The 26,472-nt window shown below is 42.0% G+C and overlaps 1 protein-coding gene across 2 annotated transcripts in view; it reads left to right on the top strand.

Annotated features, from left to right (window-relative positions):
* The window catches only part of PCSK5 (proprotein convertase subtilisin/kexin type 5), a 471,327-nt gene that overhangs the window by 117,025 nt on the left and 327,830 nt on the right, over positions 1-26,472 (top strand). For both annotated transcript variants that reach the window (XM_061627751.1, XM_061627741.1), the window contains exons 4-5: positions 11,473-11,616; positions 12,509-12,585. In XM_061627751.1, coding sequence (XP_061483735.1) covers positions 11,473-11,616; positions 12,509-12,585 — 221 coding nt within the window. The remainder of the gene's footprint in view (positions 1-11,472; positions 11,617-12,508; positions 12,586-26,472) is intronic.

Raw genomic sequence — 26,472 nt, 5'->3', positions numbered from 1 at the left:
AAGGACACCCCTCAGGAATCTTGCAGGACATTGGTCTGCGGATAACTGGTGGGTGCCCCTGTGGATTGTCATGCGCATTGGGGTGAACGCGGGTACAGCGGGGCCAGGATGCGCATGGCAGACCACTCCCAAGGTTCACTGGGCAAGGAGGGAGTCTTGGCCCATATCCTTGCATCAGAGCCCACAGCTATCAGCTGTGATACATGCCCAGGAGACTGGGGGGATTCCATCCCCACCAGAATAGTGTAATTCCTCACCTGCCCGGGGGTTATAAGCAGTTATTAATTATGATTGGATATGTTTGAATTTGGATTCAGATTATGTTATATTTAATAAATATAACATTTAAACCAATGCCACGTCTCACGAGTCTTCTTTGGCGGGTGTGGGGGCAAGGACATTCCCACCTTTTCCCAGTTTATTTCTTTTCTACACAGTGTTGGGTCAGGTTTTGAAACATTATTTGGTTTGAAAACAAAACCGTGTAAAAATAAAAAGACTAGCAGAAGCAAATAAAGTGAATTGTGAAATCATTTCCAGAAATCAGGTCTTGTTTTAGAGCAGTAAGGCTTATGAATAAAAACATTATATAGAAGCTTCTAGTGTCCATACATTCCTTCATGACATCTCAAGCCAGTCCACACATTAAACCACACATTATAATCACTATGGAAAAGCCACTTGAGAGAAGCAACTTTAAATGGAGCTCATCACATCTTGAGCTGCTCAAAATCCCTACAAAACCCTATGAACCCTACAACATCCCTAACATGAGAGTTTGAAGGACTAGAAGTAATGTTTTTCCCAAGCAAGGATTAGTTAACAATGAAACATAAGGGTTCAAGCCAACACACATCATTTCAGATACCTTGCCCTACTATTTTCATTACAAAGTCTCCAGAGCAGTGTTTCTCAAACAGTTGGCTAGGACCTACAATTGGGCCTTGGGCCACTTTTAGATGGGTCCCATTTTTACTTCCTGCCCCATCCCTAGCTATGCCATTGCCTTGTGGCTGGACCAATACCAGCACCAGCAACCTCTTGCATGCTGAGTAAAGGTAGCTGGGAGACAGAGAAGTTAGAAAGGTTCAGGGGAGAGAAGAGAAGGAAGTTATTCCTTATATGAGGGGAAAGGACCAGAGGAGGTGTTGAAGGAAATTAGAAAGTGAGATAAAAGGTTTGTTTATTATTAAATGTATATTCCATCCTTCCTCCCAAAAGGAGACCGGGGCAAGAAACAACATGTTATAACATACCAAAAACATATTAAGATATCTTTTAAAAAATTCCAAAACAGATGCAGACTGGGGTAAGGGAATCTACTTAAAAGCTTATTGGCAGAGGAAGATTTTTTGTAGACTCCAAAAAGACAACAGAGATATCACCTGTCTAATATTTAAGGGAAGGTAATTCCAAAGGTTAGAACACTTAAGGCCTGATTCCTATGTTGTGTAGAATAAACCTCCTAATAAGATGGTATCTGAAGGAGGCCCTCACCTGCAGATATCAGTGATCAACTGGATATATAAGGGGTGAGATGATCTTTCAGGTATCCTGGTCCAAAACTGTTTATGGCTTTATACACCAAAACTAGCACCTTGAACTTAGGCTGGTAGCTAATTGGCACTCAGTGCTATTCTTTTAGCAGCAGTGTAACATGTTGGCAATATCCTGCCCCAGTAAGCAGTTGAGCTGTCCATTTTGTACCAGCTGCAGCTGCCAGACCAATCTAAAGGACAGCATCACATTGAACACATTGCAGTTTATCCAACCCTGGGGTTACCAGTTCATGAATGACAGTTGTCAGGCTATTCCGGTCCAGAAATAGTTGCAGCTGTCTTACCAGCCAAACCTGGTAAAAGGCACTCCTAGCCACCGAGGTCACCTGGACCTCGAATGACAAAGATGCATCTAGGAGCACCCTCAGATGTTGAACCTCATATTTTAGGGGGAGTACAGTCCCATCTAAAGCAGGTAATTTATTAGTTATCTGGACACGGGAACCACCTACCTACAGTGCCTCTGTCTTGCTAGGATTCATAATTAGTTTGCTGACCCTCATCCAGCCCACCACTGACTCCATACACTGGACCGGGGCTTGTATGGCCTCCCCCAATTCAGATGTTACCTAGAAATAGAGCGGATGACACCTCACCCCAAATATCCTAATGACCGTTCCCAATGGCTCCATATGGATGTTAAACAAGATGATAAACATTGCAGACAAGATGGTCTCTGTGGCACCCACAGCACAACTGCCAGGGGAACAAAAGACAATCACCCAAAGCTATTTTCCGACACCAACCCTAGAGATATGATTGGAACCACTGTAATAGTGTGCCTCTGATACCAATCTCATTAAGTTGGCTTAGAAGAATACCATGATAAATGGTATCCAAAGCTGCTGAAAGATCAAGTCAGAATAACAGGGTCACACTCCCCCTGTCCTTCTCCCAATAAAGGTAACCCATCAGGGTGGCCAGGATGGATTCAGTCCCATAACAAGGTGTCAACCTAGATTGGAATGGATCGAAATAATCTGTTTCATCCAAGAGTACTTGCAATTGTTGCAACACAAACCTCTTGATCATCTTCCCTAAAAAGGGATTATTTGTGAATGGGTAGTCATAAATCAATGGGTCCAGGGTAGGGATGTGCTAGAATTCCACCCAGTTTGGATTTGGTACTGAATTTTCCATTAATTCACGTATTCTCAATCATTGAGGATCAGATTTTAATGCTTTTATGAAAACAGATTTTTTAAAAGAATCTGCTTCTAAAATGTTGATTGTAAGAATGATAATTTATCAAGATTTCCTTTAAAATATTGATATTTCCTTCCAAATATCAATGTTTTAACAGGAAATATTGATATTTCCTTCAAAATATTTATTTAGTTAGTATATTTGTATGCCGGCTTTCATCACCAGGTGACCTCAAAGCGGCTTCCATAGCAAGAATAATACAATATCATAAAAACAATTCAGAACATAATAATAATAAAAAAACATCAACAGTATCAATCTTGTTAACATACAGAAGGATTAAAAGAAACTAGCTATTGTGGGGGAATATGGTACAAACTGAGTATGAAAGGAGAATGGGAGGAGAAATTGCAAGAGATGAGTAAAAATACTTTGAGATGCATGTGTGGGTGGAAAGGGGAAGATACAAAAGTAAAAGTCTTCTCCACTTAGATCCTCTGGATCAGCAAACTCTTCCTAAAATGGGGGGACTGGCATAATACCTCCAGAACAAATGACTGCAGTTAGCTTGTGGAAAGTTGAGCTATGGAAACCCTTGCCATACGGAAAACGCTGTGGAAAGAATTTAGCAATTTCCAAGATGGATTAGACATCAGCAGAAAATGATGTCAATGATTGCCAGCTGATTATGCCAAATTCTGCCTCCATCAGCCACGATTTTGTTGCTTTCTGTGCCTCATTTTACCATTTTGTCATTGGTGGGCCTCAGTAATTTTCAGATGTCTCATGTGGGCCCTAGTGGCAGACAGTTTGAAAAGCCCTGCTCTAGAATATAGACAGAACTACGAAGACAAGCTTTGATATGTATGGGTTATTGCCAGTTGATGTGTTTTGAACTGTGAACTGCATGGTCCTTTTCAGGGGCTACTGTTTTGTCTCCTATTCATGTACCCTAATTAGGCTTGTGCAGACTGAAGTTTTGAGAGAAGAGGCAGCCATAGCTTCACCCACCTATTCTTCACCCAGTCTTGCCAACTGTCCCCTCTTCCACCTGCTTTAAGAAGCAGGACTACACAGCAAAACAAGTATCATAGAATCACAGAATAGTAGAGTTGGAAAGGCCCTATCAGGCCATCGAGTCCAACCCCCTGCTTAATACAGGAATCCAACTTAAAGCATACCTGACTGGTGTGTTGCACAGCAGAGACCTGGGAGGAGTAAATGACATGATCAGGGAAGGAATGGGTGCGATCCTGCTTCCTCTATTGCCTTGGGGAATTTAAAGTTGCACACAGGTTCTTATCCTTCTTTTCAGCTCTGTTTCAATCTGCTTCCTGCTGTTCCCCGAGTTCATATAACTCCCACAAGACAATTAAAAGAAAGTGAATGCATCCGCCTTTTCTGTACAGCACATTTAAGGAAGACATGCCAGGGGCAGTAAAGATTTTGCTCTTGCTGGAGTGGCAAAAGTTCAGGCAAGGACAGCCTGCTGACATCACTAAAGGAGAAAGAATCTGTCTTATGGCAGGTTTCCAAACCCTTTTAAAGAAAGAGGGTTTATAATCTCACACCCAAGGTACGTGGTTTGTCTGAACCAAATAGCAGAACTTCTGAGTCATTTCCCTCAGTGAGCTCCGTATGGGCTATTTTCTTAAGTGTTAATAGAAATGGAAGAAAGCTGCCAGAGGACAGAGCAAGTGGATGTTTTAGATCAAGAACCAAAGAGACTTGTCATTTATTTTACTGTAAGATAAGAGATGAAGAATCTATGAATGGATTGGTCATTGGTTGGTACTGTACATTCTTTTCTTTAGTTTTGACAATAATAAATATGGAGGTCAGATAGGTTTCTGTGTTTCTTCTATGTTGATTTTCTGCTGTATTGATTCCTGCATATAAAGCTGACATTGGAATTGTGCATTAAGTATATTGTTGTTGTTGTTATGTGCCTTCAAGTCGACTACGATTTATGGTGACCCTATGAATCAGCGATCTCCAACAGCATCTGTCGTGAGCCACCCTGTTCAGATCTTGTAAGTTCAGGGCTGTGGGTTCCTTTATGGAATCAATCCATCTCTTGTTTGGCCTTCCTCCTTTTCTACTCCCTTCTGTTTTTCCCAGCATTATTGTCTTTTCTAGTGGATCATGTCTTCTCATTATGTGTCCAAAGTATAACCTCAGTTTCATCATTTTAGCTTCTAATGGTAGTTCTGGTTTAATTTGTTCTAACACCCAATTATTTGTCTTTTTCGCAGTCCATGGTATGTGCAAAGCTCTCCTCCAACACCACATTTCAAATGAGTTGATTTTTCTCTTATCTGCTTTTTTCACTGTCCAACTTTCACATCCATACATAGAGATCGGAAATACCATGGTCTGAACGATCCTGACTTTAGTGTTCAGTGATATATCTTTGCATTTGAGGACCTTTTCTAGTTCTCACAGCTGCCCTCCCCAGTCCTAGCCTTCTTCTGATTTCTTGACTATTGTCTCCATTTTGGTTAATGACTGTGCCAAGGTATTGATAATCCTTGACAGGTTCAATGTCCTTATTGTCAACTTTAAAGTTACATAAATCTTCTGTTGACATTACTTTAGTCTTTTTGTCTATTTTGATTAAGTATATTACACTTTAAAAAATCCTTCTGAGACCCCTTGTCACCCTAGTTACAATGTACAGTGGGAAAGGGATGGCCCTCCCTTTGCTGCAAAAGTGATCAAACTGGAAGGGGAAAATATGTTCATTGAAAGCATGCCTGCTATGCCTAAGCCTAATACTGTTCCCCCTTCAAAATGATCCCTCTGCTTTTCCCCCTTCTCACAGTTCCTTCATTACTCCTTTCACATTCAGTCTATGAGTTTCATCACCCTCAAAATCACTTTGGGGAAAACTAATGGTCTGTCACCAAAGCAATGGGTGCACATGTGTGGAATTGAACTCAGTGGATGGAATAAATATGTCCTTCCCCTATAATTCCTTCTGTGTGTATGTCTGAACCCCAATGCATGTTTATCCACTGGAGATCTAAACATATCCCCAAGAGTGTAGTGGAATCTTTTTCTGAAATTAAAACCCGCACATTGCTCTTAATACATATAATTCCACCTGTAATAAATCAAGAACATACACACACAAAAAGTAAAACAAATGTTGGTCTGTTGAAAGGGGAAATAGGAAAAAATATAGCTTTTCATTTACATGTATTGATATTCTAACTAATACAATCACACACTAGAGCCCTAAGAGTATAGAAGGACCTCACATCAAATCACACTCAAGATTTGCAAATACATAGGCTCATGCCAGAAAGAAAGAGGTATACTTTTCCTGTAGATTATCAAGACTCAAAATCAGGAACAAACCTCTGTGCCTACTGAGATTGAAACTCTGCCCTTTTCCAAAATAACCAGCAGCCCCACCTAAAAGATCTCATCCTTCCTTGGTCTGATACAACTTGGTCTGATCAACACAGTGAGTTGATGGTGTTCCTAACCAATGATTGTGAAGCCTCAGGAAATTGTTGGAGCCAGAAGCATGCTGATATGATGTGGGCAAAACCTAGCCTTAATGTGTTTTGGGGTTGCATAGAATTGCATGTAAGTTGGGAAGGGTACAGGTGAGTGATCTAGTGACATAAAAGGATTTCATTGGGAGTGTTTGATTTTCCTAGGTGAAGTTAAAGATTATACCTGCTGTCTTGTAAATCCCTGTTTCTAGGAAGAATTCACTAATCCTGTGTAAGATTAACCTGAACTCTACTTCAGGTTGAGGCTGTTTCTCAGTAAGAGTGATTACTCATTACTCCTTAGGTAAATCTTCAGTTTAGGGCCTTCTTTATTACCTGTTAGTGAGCAGAGCAGTCCATCTTGTTGAAGACTGGTGGGAACAGAGCCAGCAGAAGGAGCCTCCACATCCAGAATGTCTTCAGGAGCCTCTGGGAGGGGAGGTTACTGGCTGCACTGGTAGCGCACGGCAGAAATAATTAAAATAAATGTTTCCTTCTGCTACCCTTTTTCCCAGCATAGTGGCTGCCGGGATGGAGGGATGTGGGAGGGGGCTGAGTGGGACCAGAATGTAGCAGATTTCTTCAGCCTATCCATGAATGTGCAGAAAACTGTCTCACCACCTTTGCAGTCCAAGAATGAGATGCCAAGTAGTGAGGAGCTTTGAGATCAGCCCTATTGAGAGTCCAGCCTTGGAGAGTCCACCAACTGTGTAGAAAACGCTACCTTATTTTGGGGTGGTCTGTTTCATTTCCGACCTGATAGGCATTGAGCCATCCAAGTTTGCTGTTAGAATCCTGGATAACTGTTTGCCCTCAAGACAGACACTGGTTCTTAGGTTAGCTGCAGTCAAGGACAAAATGTTGGCTTTTGATTCAGTTCATTGTACCCAACAGCAGCAGATTATTGGTAACATTGTGATTGGATGATTGCAATGCATTTTATGTGGGACTGCCCTTTGTTTGGAAGCTGCAGCTGGTGGCAGAATGCAGCTGCAAGATTGGTGAGTGGCGTGAACATGTAACAGAAGTTCTAAAGTAACTGCACAGACTGCCAGTTTGTTACCAAACCAGGTTCAAGGTGTTTGTGTTGACATAAAGCCTCACAGAGCTTAGAACAGCCTTTCCCAACCAGTGTGCCTCCAGTTGTTGGACCACAATCTCCAACAACATCTGGAGGCACACTGGTTGGGAAAGGCTGGCTTAGAACCTAATGGACTGTCTTCTTCCCTATACACCAACCCAGTCTTTGAGAACAAGTGGGGATGCCTTATAATAGTGCTGCACTTGCCAATGGTACAGTATGCAGCAATACATGAGAGGGCATTCTCTATTGTAGCTCCCTGATAATGGCATGCCCTCTTCTCACGGATTCAGTTGACACCAACCTTGATGGGTTTTAGGCATCTTGTATAGATGTTTTTATTTACCCAAGAAGAGATGTTTTATGCTCTCATGGCAATGTGATATAATCTTGATTTACTGTTGTCTGATTTTTAATAGTTTTATTTTTATGTAGTACATATTTTATGCTGTATCCCACTTTGGGATTAATTTTAATGAACAGCAAATTATGAATTATACATTTTACCCTCTGCAAGGGTGAGGGACCTATTAAGTCAGTCCGCCCCCAGAGATTAATGGATCAGGATGGTTTCCAAAGGGCTCTGGGGAGTATTCCAGCTGATAGGGCTGGTGCTCCTGTCGAAACCCTGGTTGAACTGTGGAATACAGAAATGACCTGGGTGGTTGACACAATTGCTCCTGAGTGCCCTCTCCTGTGTAGAGCTCGTACGGCTCCATGGTATGCCCCAGAGCTGAGAGCGATGAAACAATATAGGAGACAGCTTGAGTGCAGTTGGAGACGAACTCCTCGTGGATGCAATTATACACTGGTAAGTGCCGATGGTAAGCTGTATTTAGGGGCAGTGAGGGTAGCAAAAAATATATATTTTGCTGCCACTATCAAATCATCAATCTGCCGCCCAGTGGAACTCTTCAGAATTGTCCAGGGGCTATTACACTCTGGCCCCAGGGACATGGTAGAACCATCTGAGGCCCGCTGTAATGAATTTGCTAGGCACTTCCAGGATAAAATCTTTAGCATCCGCCAGGACTTAGACTCCAGTGTTATAACAGGTGAATCAAGCAAGGTATCCAGAGCACAGCCTTGTTCCGATTTCTTGGATGAGTTTCAGCTGGTACAGCTTGAGGACGTCGACAAGGTGCTTGGACAGGTTCGTGCAACCACTAATAAAAGCTAGCAGCGATGGAACAGCCGGCTGGGCCAGGGAAGTGATTAATGCCTCTCTGCAAGAGGGGGTGGTCCCTGGCTGCCTGAAAGAGGCAGTAGTGAGACCACTCCTGAAGAGACCCTCCTTGGATCCAGAAAATCTTAATAACTATAGGCCAGTAGCAAATGTTCCATTCCTGAGCAAGGTCCTTGAATGAGTGGTGGCAGGCCAGCTCCAGACACTCTTGGATGAGACCGATTATCTGGATCCATTTCAGTCGGGTTTCAGGCCTGGTTTTGGCATGGAAACAGCCTTGGTTGCCCTGTATGATGACCATTGTCGGGAGAGAGACAGGGGGACTGTGACTCTGTTGATTCTTCTTGATCTCTCAGTGGCTTTCGATACCATAGACCATGGTATCCTTCTGGGAAGACTGGCTGAGTTGGGAGTGGGAGGGATTGCATAGCGATGGTTCTGCTCCTACTTGGCAGGTCGGCTCCAGAAGGCGGTGCTTGGGGAACATTGCTCGGCACCCTGGATTCTCCAGTATGGGGTTCCACAGGGGTCAGTTCTGTCCCCCATGCTGTTCAACATCTACATGAAACCGTTGGGTGCAGTCATCCGGAGCTTTGGAGTGCGTTGCCATCAGTATGCTGATGACACACAGCTCTATTTCTCCTTTTCATCTTCTTCAGGTGAGGCTGTCAATGTGCTGAACCGGTGCCTCGCTGCAACAATGGACTGGATGAGGGCTAATAAACTGAGGCTCAATCCAGACAAGACTGAGATGCTGCTAGTGGGTGGTTCTTCTGACCGGATGGTGGATGTCCAACCTGTCCTGGATGGGGTTGCACTCCCCCTGAAGGAGCAGGTTCATAGCTTGGGGGTTCTCCTAGAACCATCTCTGTCACTTGAGGCTCAGGTAGCCTCGGTGGCACCGAGTGCCCTCTACCAGCTTCAGTTGGTGGCCCAGCAGCGCCTCTATTTGGACAGGGATAACCTGGCTTCAGTTGTCCATGCTCTGGTAACCTCCAAGTTAGATTACTGCAATGCACTCTATGTGGGGCTGCCTTTGAAGACGGTTCGGAAACTGCAGCTTGTGCAAAATGCAGCAGCCAGATTGGTAACAGGGACCAGACAGTGCGAACATATAAAACGAATTCTGGCCCGCTTGCATTGGCTGCCTGTATGTTTCCGAGCTGGATTCAAGGTGCTGGTTTTAACCTATAAACCCTTACACGGCTTGGGACCACTATACCTGATGGAACGCCTCTCCCAATACGAACCCACCCGTACACTGCGCTCAACATCTAAGGCCCTCCTCGGGGTGCCTACTCCGAAGGAAGCTCAGAGGGTGGCAACAAGGGAGAGGTCCTTCTCAGTGGTGGCCCCCAAATTATGGAATGATTTCACTGATGAGGTGCGCCTGGCGCCATCACTGTTGTCTTTTCATCTCCAGGTCAAGACTTTCCTCTTCTCCCAGGCATTTTAGCATGTGTTTTTAAAATTGTTTTAAATTTTTCAAACTGTGTTTTAAATTGTTTTTAAAAGATGTGTTTTAAATTTGTATGTTTGTTTTTGATGTTTTTAGTTGCTGTAAACTGCCCAGAGAGCTTCGGCTATGGGGCGGTTTACAAATACAATAGATAAATAAATTTTGAGCCCATGGCAGCATAGAAACCTGGGTTTACCAGAAACTATGGCTCTGCCAGGGTCAAAATATCTTGAAAATGAGCCCTGAAGTAAAATGGAAATCTTTATGCTATAAACTGTACAATGCCTAAAATAGGCCCTCATTCAACTAGCCCACTTACAGATCAGAAACATTATAAAACTTGCTACTCAGAGTATCACATCGGGATTTCTCAGGAGAGTAGAAAATGAGAATGGTCAGCAAGATTTTTAAAATCCCTTGAGGCAAAATTGTTGTGCAAATGAATTGCTTCATTTAATGAGGTTGTACACAGAAAGGAGGGAATGGAGGTCACTTAGCCAAAACATGGCTTTCTCTTACCTACCTGCCACCTTTACAAATTCCAAAGTGCTGGCCGATTACACGGAGTTATAAGGGAATTGGAAAAAATGAGTGACGGAACTCTGAAAGCTCTTGGGGCTAGTATGTGTTGCTGTGATACTAGCTCTGAGAATTTATTTTCTCCCTTTTCTGCTCATTCTCACTGAGCCCAGGGTAGCTAGACCAAAGCACCACCAACAAGGGTCTGAATAGGATACTCATTAAAAGGCCAAATATCAGTTTCATTTCTTTATAAAGTGGCTTCTCTCATAAAAAATAAAGTTATGAGAACAGATCAAGTTTTCTTTTAACATAAAGTGCTATACAAACTTTTTGTTATTATAGGCAGCTGCAATTCAGTGTTAACACCCAAAGCAACAAGTATTTTATGGGAATTGTTTTGGTTACAGGTTCTTATAGTTGCTGTTCATCTCCTGCTGATGCTGTACTAAACATGCCAAGAACCCTTTTTTGTAGCTATAAAGGAATCTGGATAAGTTTCCAGACAGCTATTTCAGGGATTATACAGTACATAACACTGTCTCTCCCCATCTCTCCAATTTACCCATCCCCCCCACAAGCATTTGTGTGTGTGTGTGTGTGTGTGTGTGTTTCCATGGCTATTCTGTACAGACACTTTGTCTATTTTTGGCCACTGAAAAAGTCTAATGCACTTTCTTCCTCTGCAAGTGTATGGAATGGTTAGAAAAGAACTATGTGGATTCTAAAGGTGCATAATAACAACTAAGTGGTCTAGTAACGGTTCCTTGGTATGATGAGCAATCTCAAAAGAAATAACCAGCTCTAACTATTTTAATTTCATTTAACACCCTTTTTAAATTATCGTGCTGTTTGTTAATGCCTTCATTGATCTTCTGTCTCTCCAGTTTAAATCAATATACTCATTTGTTGATAATTTAATTGGTTATGCTAATGAATAGGCTAATTTTTTTGCATTGCACTGTTGACTAACTTTCTGCATACAATGGTTTTTTGTCTTGTTTTTCTTCTTGTAGCACTGCAGTGATAATACAAACCTCTGTCAGTCAGATATGAATATTGTAGGTGCTTGGAGGAGAGGCTATACTGGGAAGAACATTGTAATCACCATCTTGGATGATGGCATTGAAAGAAACCATCCAGACTTGATGCAGAATTATGTGAGTCTCCACAGTGCTTCAAATCACTGTTTTATTCTGCTGAATTGTTACCTATTGATAAACCAAATCTGGTCTTGCTCTACACATACAAACTCAAAAGTAATGTATTTGCTATTGGTTTTGGATCATTAATCTTATCCTGTTAATAAAGATATGCTTTCCCCAAATGGGTTTATGTTTCAAGTTGTTTGTTTAAATTCTTTATTGACACATGGAAATGTTTCCTAACGGCAAGTAATGTTCTCTTAGAATCATTTAAATAGCTTTGCTTTATAACAAAATGGAAATGGACTGCCTTCAAGTCAATTCCAACTTATGAGGACCCTATGAATAGGGCTTTCATGGTAAGTGGTATTCAGAGGTGGTTCACCATTGCTTTCCTCTGAGGCTGAGAGGCAGTGACTGGCCCAAGGTCACCCAGTGAGCTTCATGGCTGTGTGGGGATTTGAACCCTGGTCTCCCAGGTCATAGTCCAACACTCTAACCACTACACCACACTGGCTCTCTTTTGGTTTATAACAAGTAGAATGTAATCCAGTTTGAGAGAATTCTGATGAAGAACAGACTCTTGAAATATAGTAAAAAAGTAAAACTACACAAAGCACTCTTTAAATTAAGACAGTAGTTTTCATAAATTAGGAGAGGATACTTTAATGTAATCTCCATTTTTCCAGATACAATTTAAATAATGTATAGATCTTGTAGGTTTTGAACATGTACTTCCCTAAAACAGGCAGCCACCACAAAACCACAGGAATGTTAGTTAACCTAATTACACTGCTGTAGAAACCTGCTGAAGAATGTATGAATCAGATGAGTCAATGGCTAATTAATGAGGATCTGCAGTTCATTCTTTTCCCCTCTTTCCATCTTCCTTCCCTGTTGGCTACAGGACCCAGATGCCAGTTTTGATGTCAATGGTAATGATATTGACCCCATGCCTCGTTATGATGCCAGCAATGAAAACAAGTAAGGCCTATACTCTGTGAATGCAAGATGCTTTAAATTCACATGTATAATGTACTTTTTTGCTAAATTTTTGTATAGTATTAATTGCAAAGATGATAATGTATTTGAAAATTATATATTTTTTAGAAATTGTAATGTTAGCTACTAAATAATCATGTATACATCTACAGTATATGAACTGTTCAGTACACCTCTTCTATATCTCAATTACACTTACTTGCAATACTTGATGTATGTAGAAGGAGCTACCTGAGCATATAATATATCACATATATTTGTTTAAAACAACAATTTATATGGTAAAATCTTTGAAGGAGTTTGAGATACAAATATTTTCAACTGTTTTTATTTTCAGAGTGGTTTTGGTGATATTTTCTCAGGTGGCTTCTGATATTTGCTTGTAATTCTAGTGTCTGGGTGGTGCTTTGAGTAATCTCCACCTGGTTGCCCCTTCTACACCAAACAGATTACAACCATGTAGGGTTGCCATCTACTAGGTTCATAAAGTGCCTGCGTTGGTTTTTTTCCTGCTTGTGGCTGCAAAAACAACTGGTGATGGCTGCTTTTTGGTTACAAGTAGGGTTGCCAGGTCCATGGCCTGAAACTGATCCTGTATCTTTAGGAGAAGAGAAGGTCAGCCAAGTGCAGGTGTTCTTGCAACTCTGTAATGGGAAAAACCACAAGGTGGAATTCTCCCTCCCCTCTCCACAACTTTTAAAGATACAAAAGACCTCCTGAAGGCCAGGCCTGGCAACCAAGAGGTTTTCTGTATCTTTAAAAGTTGTGCAGGAGGAAGGGAGGATTCCACCTTGTGGTTTTTCCCATTACAGAGTTGCAAGAACACCTGAACTTGGCTCACCTTCTCTTCTCCTAAAGATACAGGATCAGTCTCAGGCCAAGAACCTGTTGTGTGTGCGTGTATAGATCATACAAGGATGGAATCCAAGAGTTGCATAGAACAGGAATAAGCCAGGCCAGGCAAGTTTCTTGTAAGAGTCTTTACTAGGCAAAGACATTAGACACAGTTCTCTTCACAGACAGCTTTTCCCCCACACTGAGCTTTTCCAAGCATCCCACCTTATCAGGCTTCCCAGCCAGCTACTGACCTTGGCAAACCTGGCACTCTGTTCCCACAGCTTAACCCTTCTGCTTCAGGTTTCACTCTCTTTGCTAAAAACCCTGTCTGTGAGTCTCACAGCATGCTTCACTGACCAACAGCCCCCACCTGAGACTCACAGATTACAAAACTTCATTGTTCATTATTACATTTCTACAATATTAACTTTTCATTACAATACATATCAGTACATGGTTTGTTTTCTTACAGTTTCTATTTACATTTTTTTCAGTTCAGTTCTTGTTTCTTTATTTCTTTATTCACACAGGTTTTACAGAGTCATTTTGTTCACTTTTATTTGATAATACATTTATATTTCATTCCTCAACACAAAACTTCCACATGAGATCCATTGTTTCTTTATCTATTGGTCCTTCTTTTCCCCATTCTACTGGATATTCATCTGTTTCATTATTCTGTTGTGTAACATTAAAGGTGAATCTCTGAGGTGGTTGACCTTTCGTTTTTCTTTCTGACCTTCTAACATTATCTATTTCCATTTCTTCCTCACTCTCTATTTTACTTGGACCTGCACCTGTGTCTGCACTTGTACTTGGCATTTCTGTATCTTGCATTGCCATGTCTTCACCTCTCAGTCTTTTCACAGTACGTTTGCCACCGTGTATTAGATCAGTCAATGCAGTTCTTAATGGAATTTGCTGTCCAAAAGGAACATCTGCTGCTTCCTGCTTGCTTGCACTATCAAGTATAACTGTTTGACAGTCTCTCCAAGGTTTATCTATCACCTTTATGCTTCTGCTTAACACTACTTGTTGTTTCTCAGGCAACCAAACTCTATAATATGAATTCTGAAATCCCAAAATGCGTCCTGCCTGAGCTCTTGAGCCTAATTTACCATGCCTTTTCTGTTTTGCAACATGTACCCAGCATTTTGCCCCAAAACATTCTATGTGTTTCACCCTGGGCTTTCTTCCAGTCAACTTCTCATAGGGAGACATGCCTATTGTTCTGTGCATGAGACGGTTCTGAATATAAACAGTGTACAGAATACATTCACCCCAATAAGTGTTATTCATATCAGCATCTGCTAGCATGGCTCTCATTGAATCCTGCAATGACCGGTTCCTCCTCCCTGCAGTTCCGTTGGAGGATGGGCTGAAGGGAGCAGTGAGACTCTGTATTATTCCCTTCTTTTCCAAATATGTTTTAAATGAATTACTGGTAAATTCCCCACCTTGATCTGATTTGATATTTTTGATAACAACCCCATATTGTGTCTCTGTTCTCTGTATAAATGCCTTCAATTTCTCTTCTGCTTCACTTTTCTTTTTCAATAAGAATACATGTGTAAATCTGGAGAAGTCATCCACAATCACTAAATAAAACCTTGCTCCACCTTTTGAGCACTGGAAAGGTCCAGCCAAATCCACATGTATGAGCTGATAGGGTTCAGTGGTCGTGCTTTCACAGCTCTTATTTACCGGAGTCACAGTCATTTTTGTTTTATAGCATACTTCACACTCATCCACATGCTCACAATGTGTTAATTTCAAATCTTGACTATGCTTTGGGGTGTTTTGTACCTTTTGGAAATGTGTGTGTGCTAATTTTCTGTGCCATTCATGTAAACAATTATCATGTTTATTTTTATTAACTCCTATCCAAGCACACGTGGGTTTATCAAGATTGCACTCAACCATAAACATCTGGTTCTGTAATTTCCCTTGCATGCATATTTCACCATCTTTTCTCACAAAACATCTATCCCCTTCAAATGTAACTTTACAACCTATTTGAGCCAATTTTCTTACTGATAGAATGTTATATTTTAAACCAGAAACCAATAACACATCTGTTAATATAGTTCCCAAATTACTCAACCTGAGCGTGCCTTTTGCAATCGCGTCCTGAGTCGATCCGTCAGCCAGATAAATCTTCTCCTGCGCCGGCTTTGAAGTGTAAAATAAACTAGAGTCTGTGATTAGGCAATTAGACGCTCCACTGTCGAGAAGCCACTTAGAGTTAATGAGTTTATTGTCCTCCTTAGTAACAAAGTTCACGCTTGTTCTCTGACTTCCAAAGTCCCTGTTATTCCTCTTCTTTAAACAATGTCTCTGTATATGTCCACGGGACCCACAAAAGTAACATATTTTATTCTCTTGCCTGCTTCTTTGATTTTGTTGTTGTTGTACAGCCACAGTCTCTTTTAACTCTGTTTTCTTATTCTCTTGTCTTCTATTCCACTCTTGTTGAAGTTTCTGTTCTACAAAGTCCAAATTCAGATGTCCGTCGGGTAAAGTTTCCAGACTAGAGATCAGGACATCCCATTTTTGATCAAATGAAGATAACAGTATATAGACCATCTGAATGTCACTATGATGCACTCCTCTATCTTGCAGCTCAGCATTTAATCTACGAAATTCAGCCAGATGCTCTGTCATAGTCACTTCATCTGTAAAACGCATCTGATAAAGTTTCCGTGCTAAACACAGCCTGCTCCCCGCAGTTTGCTGCACATGAGCGGCTCTTAGCTTCTCCCACATCTGATTAGCTGTCGGCTCATTACTCACCAGCAACAGTTGAGAATCAGACAGCCCCAGAGTAATAAAAGCCTTCGCTTTCTCGTCTTTCTTCAACCACGCTGCTGAAGGAGCTGCCAGGGGGGGGGGGGTTTCTACAACATCATTCAAATCTTCTTTAATCAGAACTGCTCTCATTCTCCATTTCCAGCTGGAGTAGTTTACAGCATTCAGCCTCTCCATCGGCATCCCGGATAACAGGTTTACAGCCATGTTGTCCACTCTTACTTGCCTCTTTCTTGCACTTTGTTTCTCTCTGCAACAACGTCACGTCAACACTCTCGAACCCGTTACCTTGTATGATAAGCTGGGCCCATAACCCCTGTTGCGTGTGCGTGTATAGATCATACAAGGATGGAATCCAAGAGTTGCATAGAACAGGAATCTATCGTCCCCCTGATCAAAATGCTCAGGGAGACCTTGAGATGAGATATGAAATTGAGGAAGCATCCAAAGTAGGAAAGGTGGTAGTAATGGGTGACTTCAACTACCCGGACATAGACTGGCTGCATATGTGTTCCAGTCATGACAAAGAAGCAAAGTTTCTAGATATTCTAAATGACTATTCCCTAGACCAGTTGGTCATGGAACCGACCAGAGGGACGGCAACCCTGGACTTAATCCTCAGTGGGGACCGGGACCTGGTGCGAGGTGTAAGTGTTGTTGAACCGATTGGGAGCAGTGACCACAGTGCTATTAAATTAAACATACATGTAACTGGCCAATTGCCACGAAAATCCAACACGGTCACATTTGACTTCAAAAGAGGAAACTTCACAAAAATGAGGGGATTGGTAAAAAGAAAGCTGAAAAACAAAGTCCAGAGGGTCACATCACTCGAAAATTCTTGGAAGTTGTTTAAAAACACTATATTAGAAGCTCAACTGGAGTGCATACCGCAGATCAGAAAAGGTACCGCCAGGGCCAAGAAGATGCCAGCATGGTTAACGAGCAAAGTCAAGGAAGCTCTTAGAGGCAAAAAGTCTTCCTTCAAAAAATGGAAGTCTTGTCCAAATGAAGAAAATAAAAAAGAACACAAACTCTGGCAAAAGAAATGCAAGAAGACAATAAGGGATGCTAAAAAAGAATTTGAGGAGCACAACAACAAAAAATTCTATAAATACATTCAAAGCAGGAGACCATCTAGGGAGACAATTGGACCCTTGGATGATAAGGGAGTCAAGGGTATACTAAAGAACGATAAGGAGATTGCAGAGAAGCTAAATGAATTCTTTGCATCTGCCTTCACAGTGGAAGATATAGGGCAGATCCCTGAACCTGAACTAACATTTGCAGGAAGGGATTCTGAGGAACTGAGACAAATAGTGGTAATGAGAGAGGAAGTTCTAAACTTAATGGACAATATAAAAACTGACAAATCACCGGGCCCGGATGGCATCCACCCGAGAGTTCTCAAAGAACTCAAATGTGAAATTGCTGATCTGCTAACTAAAATATGTAACTTGTCCCTTGGGTCCTCCTCTGTGCCTGAGGACTGGAAAGTGGCAAATGTAACGCCAATCTTCAAAAAGGGATCCAGAGGGGATCCCGGAAATTACAGGCCAGTTAGCTTAACTTCTGTCCCTGGAAAACTGGTAGAAAGTATGATTAAAGCTAGATTAACTAAGCACATAGAAAAACAAGCCTTGCTGAAGCAGAGCCAGCATGGCTTCTGCAAGGGAAAGTCCTGTCTCAGTAACCTATTAGAATTCTTTGAGAGTGTCAACAAGCATATAGATCGAGGTGATCCAGTGGACATAGTGTACTTAGACTTTCAAAAAGCGTTTGACATGGTACCTCACCAAAGGCTTCTGAGGAAGCTTAGCAGTCATGGAATAAGAGGAGAGGTCCTCTTGTGGATAAGGAATTGGTTAAGAAGCAGAAAGCACAGAGTAGGAATAAACGGACAGTTCTCCCAATGGAGGGCTGTAGAAAGTGGAGTCCCTGAAGGATCGGTATTGGGACCTGTACTTTTCAACTTGTTCGTTAATGACCTAGAATTAGGAGTGAGCAGTGAAGTGGCCAAGTTTGCTGATGACACTAAATTGTTCAGGGTTGTTAAAACAAAAAGGGATTGCGAAGAGCTCCAAAAAGACCTCTCCAAACTGAGTGAATGGGCAGAAAAATGGCAAATGCAATTCAATATAAACAAGTGTAAAATTATGCATATTGGAGCAAAAAATCTTAATTTCACATATACGCTCATGGGGTCTGAACTGGCGGTGACCAACCAGGAGAGAGACCTCGGGGTTGTAGTGGACAGCATGATGAAAATGTCAACCCAGTGTGCGGCAGCTGTGAAAAAGGCAAATTCCATGCTAGCGATAATTAGGAAAGGTATTGAAAATAAAACAGCCGATATCATAATGCCATTGTATAAATCTATGGTGCGGCCGCATTTGGAATACTGTGTAAAGTTCTGGTCGCCTCATCTCAAAAAGGATATTATAGAGTTGGAAAAGGTTCAGAAGAGGGCAACCAGAATGATCAACGGGATGGAGCGACTCCCTTACGAGGAAAGGTTGCAGCATTTGGGGCTTTTTAGTTTAGAGAAAAGGTGGGTCAGAGGAGACATGATAGAAGTGTATAAAATTATGCATGGACTTGAGAAAGTGGATAGAGAAAAGTTCTTCTCCCTCTCTCATAATACTAGAACTCGTGGACATTCAAAGAAGCTGAATGTTGGAAGATTCAGGACAGACAAAAGGAAGTACTTCTTTACTCAGCGCATAGTTAAACTATGGAATTTGCTCCCACAAGATGCAGTAATGGCCACCAGCTTGGACGGCTTTAAAAGAAGATTAGACAAATTCATGGAGGACAGGGCTATCAATGGCTACTAGCCGTGATGGCTGTGCTGTGCCACCCTAGTCAGAGGCAGCATGCTTCTGAAAACCAGTTGCCGGAAGCCTCAGGAGGGGAGAGTGTTCTTGCACTCGGGTCCTGCTTGTGGGCTTCCCCCAGGCACCTGGTTGGCCACTGTGAGAACAGGATGCTGGACTAGATGGGCCACTGGCCTGATCCAGCAGGCTCTTCTTATGTTCTTATGTTCTTAATAAGCCAGGCCAGGCAAGTTTCTTGTAAGAGTCTTTACTAGGCAAAGACATTAGACACAGTTCTCTTCGCAGACAGCTTTCCCCCCACACCGAGCTTTTCCAAGCATCCCACCTTATCAGGCTGCCCAGCCAGCTACTGACCTTGGCAAACCTGGCACTCTGTTCCCACAGCTTAACCCTTCTGCTTCAGGTTTCACTCTCTTTGCTAAAAACCCTGTCTGTGAGTCTCACAGCATGCTTCACTGACCAACAGAACCTGGCAACCCTAGTTGCAAGCTAAGCAGGCCTGAAACAGAGGAGCATCTCTCTCACAAAATTGTTTAACCTTGATTTGTTTCATATAATTATTTGCTGCAATGTTTCTGAGAGGCTTAAGGCAGCCCTCTATGGGAACCCTATTTTGACAAGATACTGCCTAATAGCTTATTAATTTACTGAAGAGCCAGAAAGGATTTGAATCTGAATATCTTTCTTAGATGAAGCACTCTGGCTATTACCCCACACTGCTCTCTGAACAGCTAGGAATGGTTTTGTTCTAAGCTGGCTATTTTAATTTTTTTTTGCACATGACATATGTACATGGAATCGAAGTCTAGACCAGGATTGCTCAACTCATGACCACCAGGCTGCATAGCCTGCCAGCTGTATATTGTGGCATAACAACTATCATTTTTGCAGCCCCAGTGGTTGCAAAACCAAGAGGTTTACTGAGTCTCTGATAGCACACCATGCATGATAGGTGAACAATGTGTCTTAGTGGGTGAAAAGCTGTGTAGACATGGTCTGAGGCCAGTCTGACTATTATTACTCTCACCTGAATACAGAAAGGTTGGTAAAACCTATGTGGAAGCCCCAGAGGCACCCCATAAGTTCCTATGAGTTCACTTTTGTGAATCTTAGCATGTTTCTCCCCTGTTTAAGCAACTGAACCACATCTGTGGTGGGAATAGTAAGGTCAAGCTCTAAAAGACAGATATACCACCTCCTTTCTGAAGGGCTGAGCTAAGCAGTTTTACTGACTTGACTTGTCTGTTGTGGACTTCAGGAATGGCCGGATCAGCATCCTTTCAGATATCTTTGTTGCAGGCTTTTAGGATTTCATAAGATAAAAACAGCACTTTGAAATGCACCTGGAAATACACTGGAAACCACTGCAGATCTTTAAACTTCAGCAAGATATTTTTGGTATAGGGGTCCAAGTTAACAACATAACAACCGTGTTCTGAACTTGCTGAAGCATTCAAATGTTCAAATCCCATGTACAATGCATTGCAGTAATGAAACTGGCTGTTACTTAATTATGGATAACTCTACCAAGGCCATTCATTTACACAGAAATGTTTGACATTTCTATCTTATCCCTGAATTTTTGTGTAGAATGAAGCTCAGTGCTTTGATTCCAAATCATTTTATCATTCTAACACTCCTGAAATGTTGGTGTAATGTTGCAATTTAGGATTTAGTGCTGGCATAGATGTTGGTATAATTTACTACTCGTAACCAGTTAGGTAATATTATAATCAAATGCTCCCCAAGCCACAGGTAAAAAATGAGGACATAAAAACTGCGTTCCAGATAAGGTAGTTGTATACACACAATACACAGATCTCAGGTGAATTTTCAATGACTCCCTTTTACCTGATGGCCACCAGTCAACTCCTTAATGTTAGGTTTGATAATAGTAGACAGCTTGAACTTTAAGTTTCCGCAATAATCAAGCAGCCCCACTTTTTGCCAAGCAGATCGGCGACAATACTAAAGGCATGGTTGAGTAAGTGCTTGAAGGGAATAGCATAAGCACATTCCGTGCACGAATTGCTGATTTGAGGATAAGGAAACAGGTTCTCAAAAAAGTGCCATTTTTTCATATTAACCAAATTGGCACTTTTTTGAAAACTTATTTCTCTCTTGTCCTGTTCATATTGTAGCTGTTACAGTGTCCCCTATGTTGTTTCATTGTAAATGATGGAGGAGTATTGTTTGTTTGTTTTCTGTGCTAAGTAGAGACAGACATTACTGCTTGGTTCTTCTGTGTTATGTTTCACTTTTTTAAGGGCCTGGGAGAAAAATATAGCATCTAGGGTTTTATGCTCTGTGTGGGCTGTCAGAAGCCATTGTAAGAAGGGAGAAGGAGCTGTCTAAATCCCTGACATTCTGAACGCCTCCATTTGCCTCTAAAATTCTGAATGTCCCCCAAGATCCATAGATTGTCCCCTAGGGGACATATGACCCTGGTTAAGAATTTATTTATATTTACTTAACAAATTGTATAGACCACTTACCAGAACAAAAGACCTTTAAGCCACCCTGGGCTCCTGCTGGGAGGAAGGGTGGGATATAAATCAAATAATAAATAAATAAGCAAGCAAACAAACAACAATGTGTGTTAGAGAAGTGCAACAGTTTTCAGTCTGAGCACTCAAAACAATGAATTAGAATAGTGTCTCCCCTAACTTTGGCAATACATTACTTTAGCCATCATTTTGGTACCAGCTGCTCTTTCTCCTTGTTAACTTTGGCTGGTGAAAGCAACATAACAAAAATCTCTTGTTAATTTGACAGATATAAAAATGGTTAAACAGAGCAGGGGCTAAAACAGAACAGGAACAGAAAGTTAGATTAGAATGCTGGGGACAAAAACATCAGGACCAAAGACTTCCAAGGATGAAAGTGGGTAAATGTGGGGCATAGACTTCTCACTGCTGAGACAATTGGTGAGGAGTAATGAGGCACCTCTTCTTTCTTAACAACTTCAGAAGGCAGAAATACATGCTGCAGGTCACTAGTATGTGTTATCCTAAGCATTTTATTTTTGTGCTAGTGTCACAAGTATCAAGAAATGGGCTATAAAATATTTTCAGGTTGCCCAAAATGCATTTGTTTGTGCAATACTCTCAATTTTTTTGAAGTGTTCTGTGTTACCTCAGTTTAAGTAATGTAATATTTGTGATAAACTGTGTGGCTTAAATTGTAAACTCTCTCTTACTTGTCCTGTTTGTCTCTTCCTCATATTAAGAAACTAAAATTAAAACCACTTCAAGTATTTATGTCAGGAGGTGCCAGGGCTAAAACAGGCCCCACTCATGTGTAATGAATCCTCAAGACTATAGGTTGGAACGTCTCTCTAGGCGCTATTGGATGAAACCGATTATCTAGATCCATTTCAGTCGGGTTTCAGACCTGGTTTTGGCACTGAGACGGCCTTGGTCGCCCTGTGTGATGACCTATGTCGGGAGAGAGACAGAGGGAGTGTAACTCTGTTGATTCTCCTTGATCTCTCAGCGGCTTTTGATACCATCGACTATGGTATCCTTCTGGAGAGACTTGTGGAGTTGGGTGTTGGAGGCACTGCTTGGCAGTGGTTCCGCTCCTACTTGGCGGGCCATCTCCAGAAGATAATACTTAGGGAACATTGCTCGACCCCGTGGGTTCTCCAATATGGGGTCCCGCAGGGTTCGGTTTTGTCTCCCATGCTTTTTAATATCTATATGAAGCCGTTGGGTGCGGTCATCCGGAGTTTTGGAGTGCGTTGTCATCAGTACGCTGATGACACGCAGCTCTACTTCTCCTTTTCATCTTCTTCAGGTGAGGCGGTCGATGTGCTGAACCGTTGTCTGGACGTGACAATGGACTGGATGAGAACTAACAAACTGAGACTCAATCCTGATAAGACTGAGATGCTGCTGGTGGATGGTTTCTCTGGTCAGATGGTGGATACATACCCTGTCCTGGATGGGGTTACACTCCCCCTAAAGGATCAGGTTCGTAGTTTGGGAGTCGTTTTAGACTCTTCCCTATCACTTGAGGCCCATGTAGCCTCGGTGGCACGGAATGCGTTCTACCAACTTCGGTTGGTAGCCCAGCTACGTCCCTATCTGAGTAACGAGGACCTTACATCAGTGGTTCATGCTCTGGTAACCTCACGTTTGGACTACTGCAACGCGCTCTACGTAGGGCTACCTCTGAAGACGGTTCGGAAGCTACAGCTAGTGCAAAATATGGCGGCCAGACTGCTAACAAGAACTAAGTGGTCTGAGCATATAACACCTGTTCTGGCTCGCTTGCACTGGCTTCCAATATGCTACCGGGCCAGATTCAAAGTGTTGGTACTAACCTATAAAGCCTTATACGGCGCAGGACCACGATACCTGCAGGAACGCCTCTCCCGTTATGAACCGGCTCGTACACTACGGTCTACTATGAAGGCCCTCCTCCGGGTCCCGACCCATAGGGAGGCCCGGAGGGTAGTTACAAGATCTAGGGCCTTCTCAGTGGTGGCCCCCAAATTGTGGAATAGTCTCCCCGAGGAGGTATGCCTGGCGCCAACACTATTATCTTTTCGGCGCCAGGTTAAAACCTTTCTCTTCTCTGAGGCAGTTATTTATGTAAATGTTGTAATTTTTATGTTAGATGGTGTACTTTTATATTTGTTATACTGATCTTGTAATTTTATTATTGTATATGCTTCCATGTTTGCCACCCAGAGAGCTGTTTGCTAGTCGGGCGCGATATAAGCTGAATAAAATAAATAAATAAATAAATAAATCTCTAGGCAGCAATGGATGCTCAAGTGTTAGACAAGCTCCACCCATCCAGGCTAGCGTGCTGCTTCTTCCCAATAGGAAAGGCTATGTAAAGGCTACCTGCTCAGGCTGCAACTTTGCCTGGGCAATTATAGTCTCCCCTGGATCATTTTGACTTGCACCCTGGCTTGACGTCCTAGCTCTGATCTCTGATATGACTCCTAGCTTCCACTTGGTCGCCGACTACAGCTCAGCTTTGGTAATTTAGACTTTGGCAACTTGCCAGGCATCCTTGTCAGAAGCAGTTCTTTACTGCCCACTGCTTTATTGATTATTAATAGGTGTCACATACAATGGATGTATTAGCAGATTATAATGTAATGTATTTTGGCCAGGTGGCTAATATTTGGTCAGATTGCAAGTAATTATCCACTAGGGATTCATTTATAAGATTTTTGCTGTATTATGTTAACGTTATGTGGACAAACTGTAGCTACTAATTAAATTATGCTTTCCAGTTACAGTTTTTAAAAGCCAAGTTTTCAGAAGTGTGGATTATGGCAGGAAGAAGCTTACAAACATTAATCACTTGAGCCCTGTGGTAATGCTTAGGAAGCAATGATTCTTTGACTACTATGGTATATAGGAGTTCTGCCAGATATTTAGTTCGGTTGAGCAAATTGGCAGAGTATCATGAGGTTGTCGGAGTCACAGGCCCATACTAGACTTTTACGTTTGCTTCATTAAAGATGAGAGTCAGCTGTGGATGAAGTCACTCTCGCTACACAAGACTTCTTGTTTTGTTTTACTGCTGGACTCCAGTGCTGAGCTCTATCTGTCATGTTCTAATATTACCTTATAGAGCTGGGGTGGCTCATTTCAGACTTGCATTGTCATCATTTTTACAAAGATGCCCACAACAAGGATGTACTTTTTTATATCTACAGAGCAACAGTGCATTCTCTAAACCTTTTAAAATTTAAGCCATACAAGTCTGTAGTGAGTAATCATAGCTATATATTCTTGCTTAAGAAAATAAGAAGTACCTTGCTGGATCAGAACAAAGCCTATATAAGTTTAGCATTCATCCCATGAATCCCAGTCACCAGCAAGTGTTAGGTCATCTGCCACAAACTGACCGTCATTGGACCACAATCTGTCTTTAGCTCATTCCTGTTTTACAGCAGGATTTTAGCATTTCTTATTTATTTACTTATTTAAATGTGTTTGCCCCCTTTAGAATGCACACCTTAATGTGGTGAGGGGGTTTGAGAGTGTCAAAGAAGCTGAGAGCAATCCGTCAGGAGTCTAGACCAAGAGGCTAGACTCCTAGCAGGGGCACCCAAGATGGAATGGTCAAAGCTGAATCACCAGACTAAGATGCATCCAAACTCAGAGGAAGGCAATGGTAACCACCTCTGGATATCTCTTACCATGAAAACCCTGTGAGCAGAGTATCCAAAATGCAACACAAGATAGGGCTGGCAGATGAGACCCCCAGGTCAGAAGGCACTCACTGAGCTACTGAGGAAGAACAAAGGACAACTACAAGTAGCGCTGTGACTAATGACGTAGCTGGGTCAAAGCCAAAAGGAAGCCCAGAGGCTGATGCGCACAGATGCGAAAGGAGAGTCTGGAGTTGTATGACGCACACAATAGGAACATGGAATGTGAGAAGCATGAACCAGGGAAAGTTAGAAACTGTCAAGCAAGAAATGGAATGCATCAACATTACAATACTTTGTGTGAGTGAACTAAAATGGACGGGAATGGGACATTTTCAATCAGGCAACTATAAAATATTTTATGCATGAAATGAGAAATTAAGAAGAAATTGGGTTGCTTTAATAGTGAGAAGTGATGTAGCAAGAGCAATTAGGAGCTACAACGCAAGGTCTGAGTGAGTTATATCAATGAGATTAAACGGAAAACCTATCAACATAACCATCATCCAAGACTATGCTCCAACGGCAAATGCAGAAGAAGAGGAATTGGAGAGATTTTACGCAGAAGTACAGGAAGAAATTGATCACACACCAAAACAAGATGTGCTGATAATCATGGGGGATTGGAATGCAAAAGTAGAGAACATAGAAGAACTAGGAATTGTGGGGAAATGGGGCCTAGGAGACATAAATGAAGCAGGAGAAAGACTTTGAATTCTGTGAAGCCAATAATTTGTTTCTTGCAAACACATTTTTTGAGTAACCGAAAAGATGACTGTACACGTGGACATCACCAAATGGTCAATATAGGAATCAAATTGATTATATAATTGGTAGCAGAAGATGGAGAAGTTCCATACTTTCTGCGAAACAAGACCAGGAGCAGACTCCGGTACAGATCATGAACTGGTCGTATCGAAAATCAGAGTAAAGCTAAAGAAGAACAACAAAGCAATCGTAATGCCAAAATACAGTAGGGCCCCGCTTTACGGCATTATGCTGATGCGGCGGCCTTCAATCGGGAAATTCCCTGTTTTAAAGCCAATTTTGCCGTTTTGCGACATTTTGCAGCATTTTGGTGTGACACGACCCATTAAAGTCAATGGGTTCCGCTTTACGGCGATTTCCGCTTCACAGCAGGGGCCTGGTCCCTAACCCACCGTATAAGCGGGGCCCTACTGTACAATTTAAATAACATCCCAGAAA

This window comes from Rhineura floridana, chromosome 1 (assembly GCF_030035675.1).
Source record: "Rhineura floridana isolate rRhiFlo1 chromosome 1, rRhiFlo1.hap2, whole genome shotgun sequence".
Taxonomy (NCBI): Eukaryota; Metazoa; Chordata; class Lepidosauria; order Squamata; family Rhineuridae; genus Rhineura; species Rhineura floridana.
This window is presented reverse-complemented; position numbering and strand designations above follow the sequence as displayed.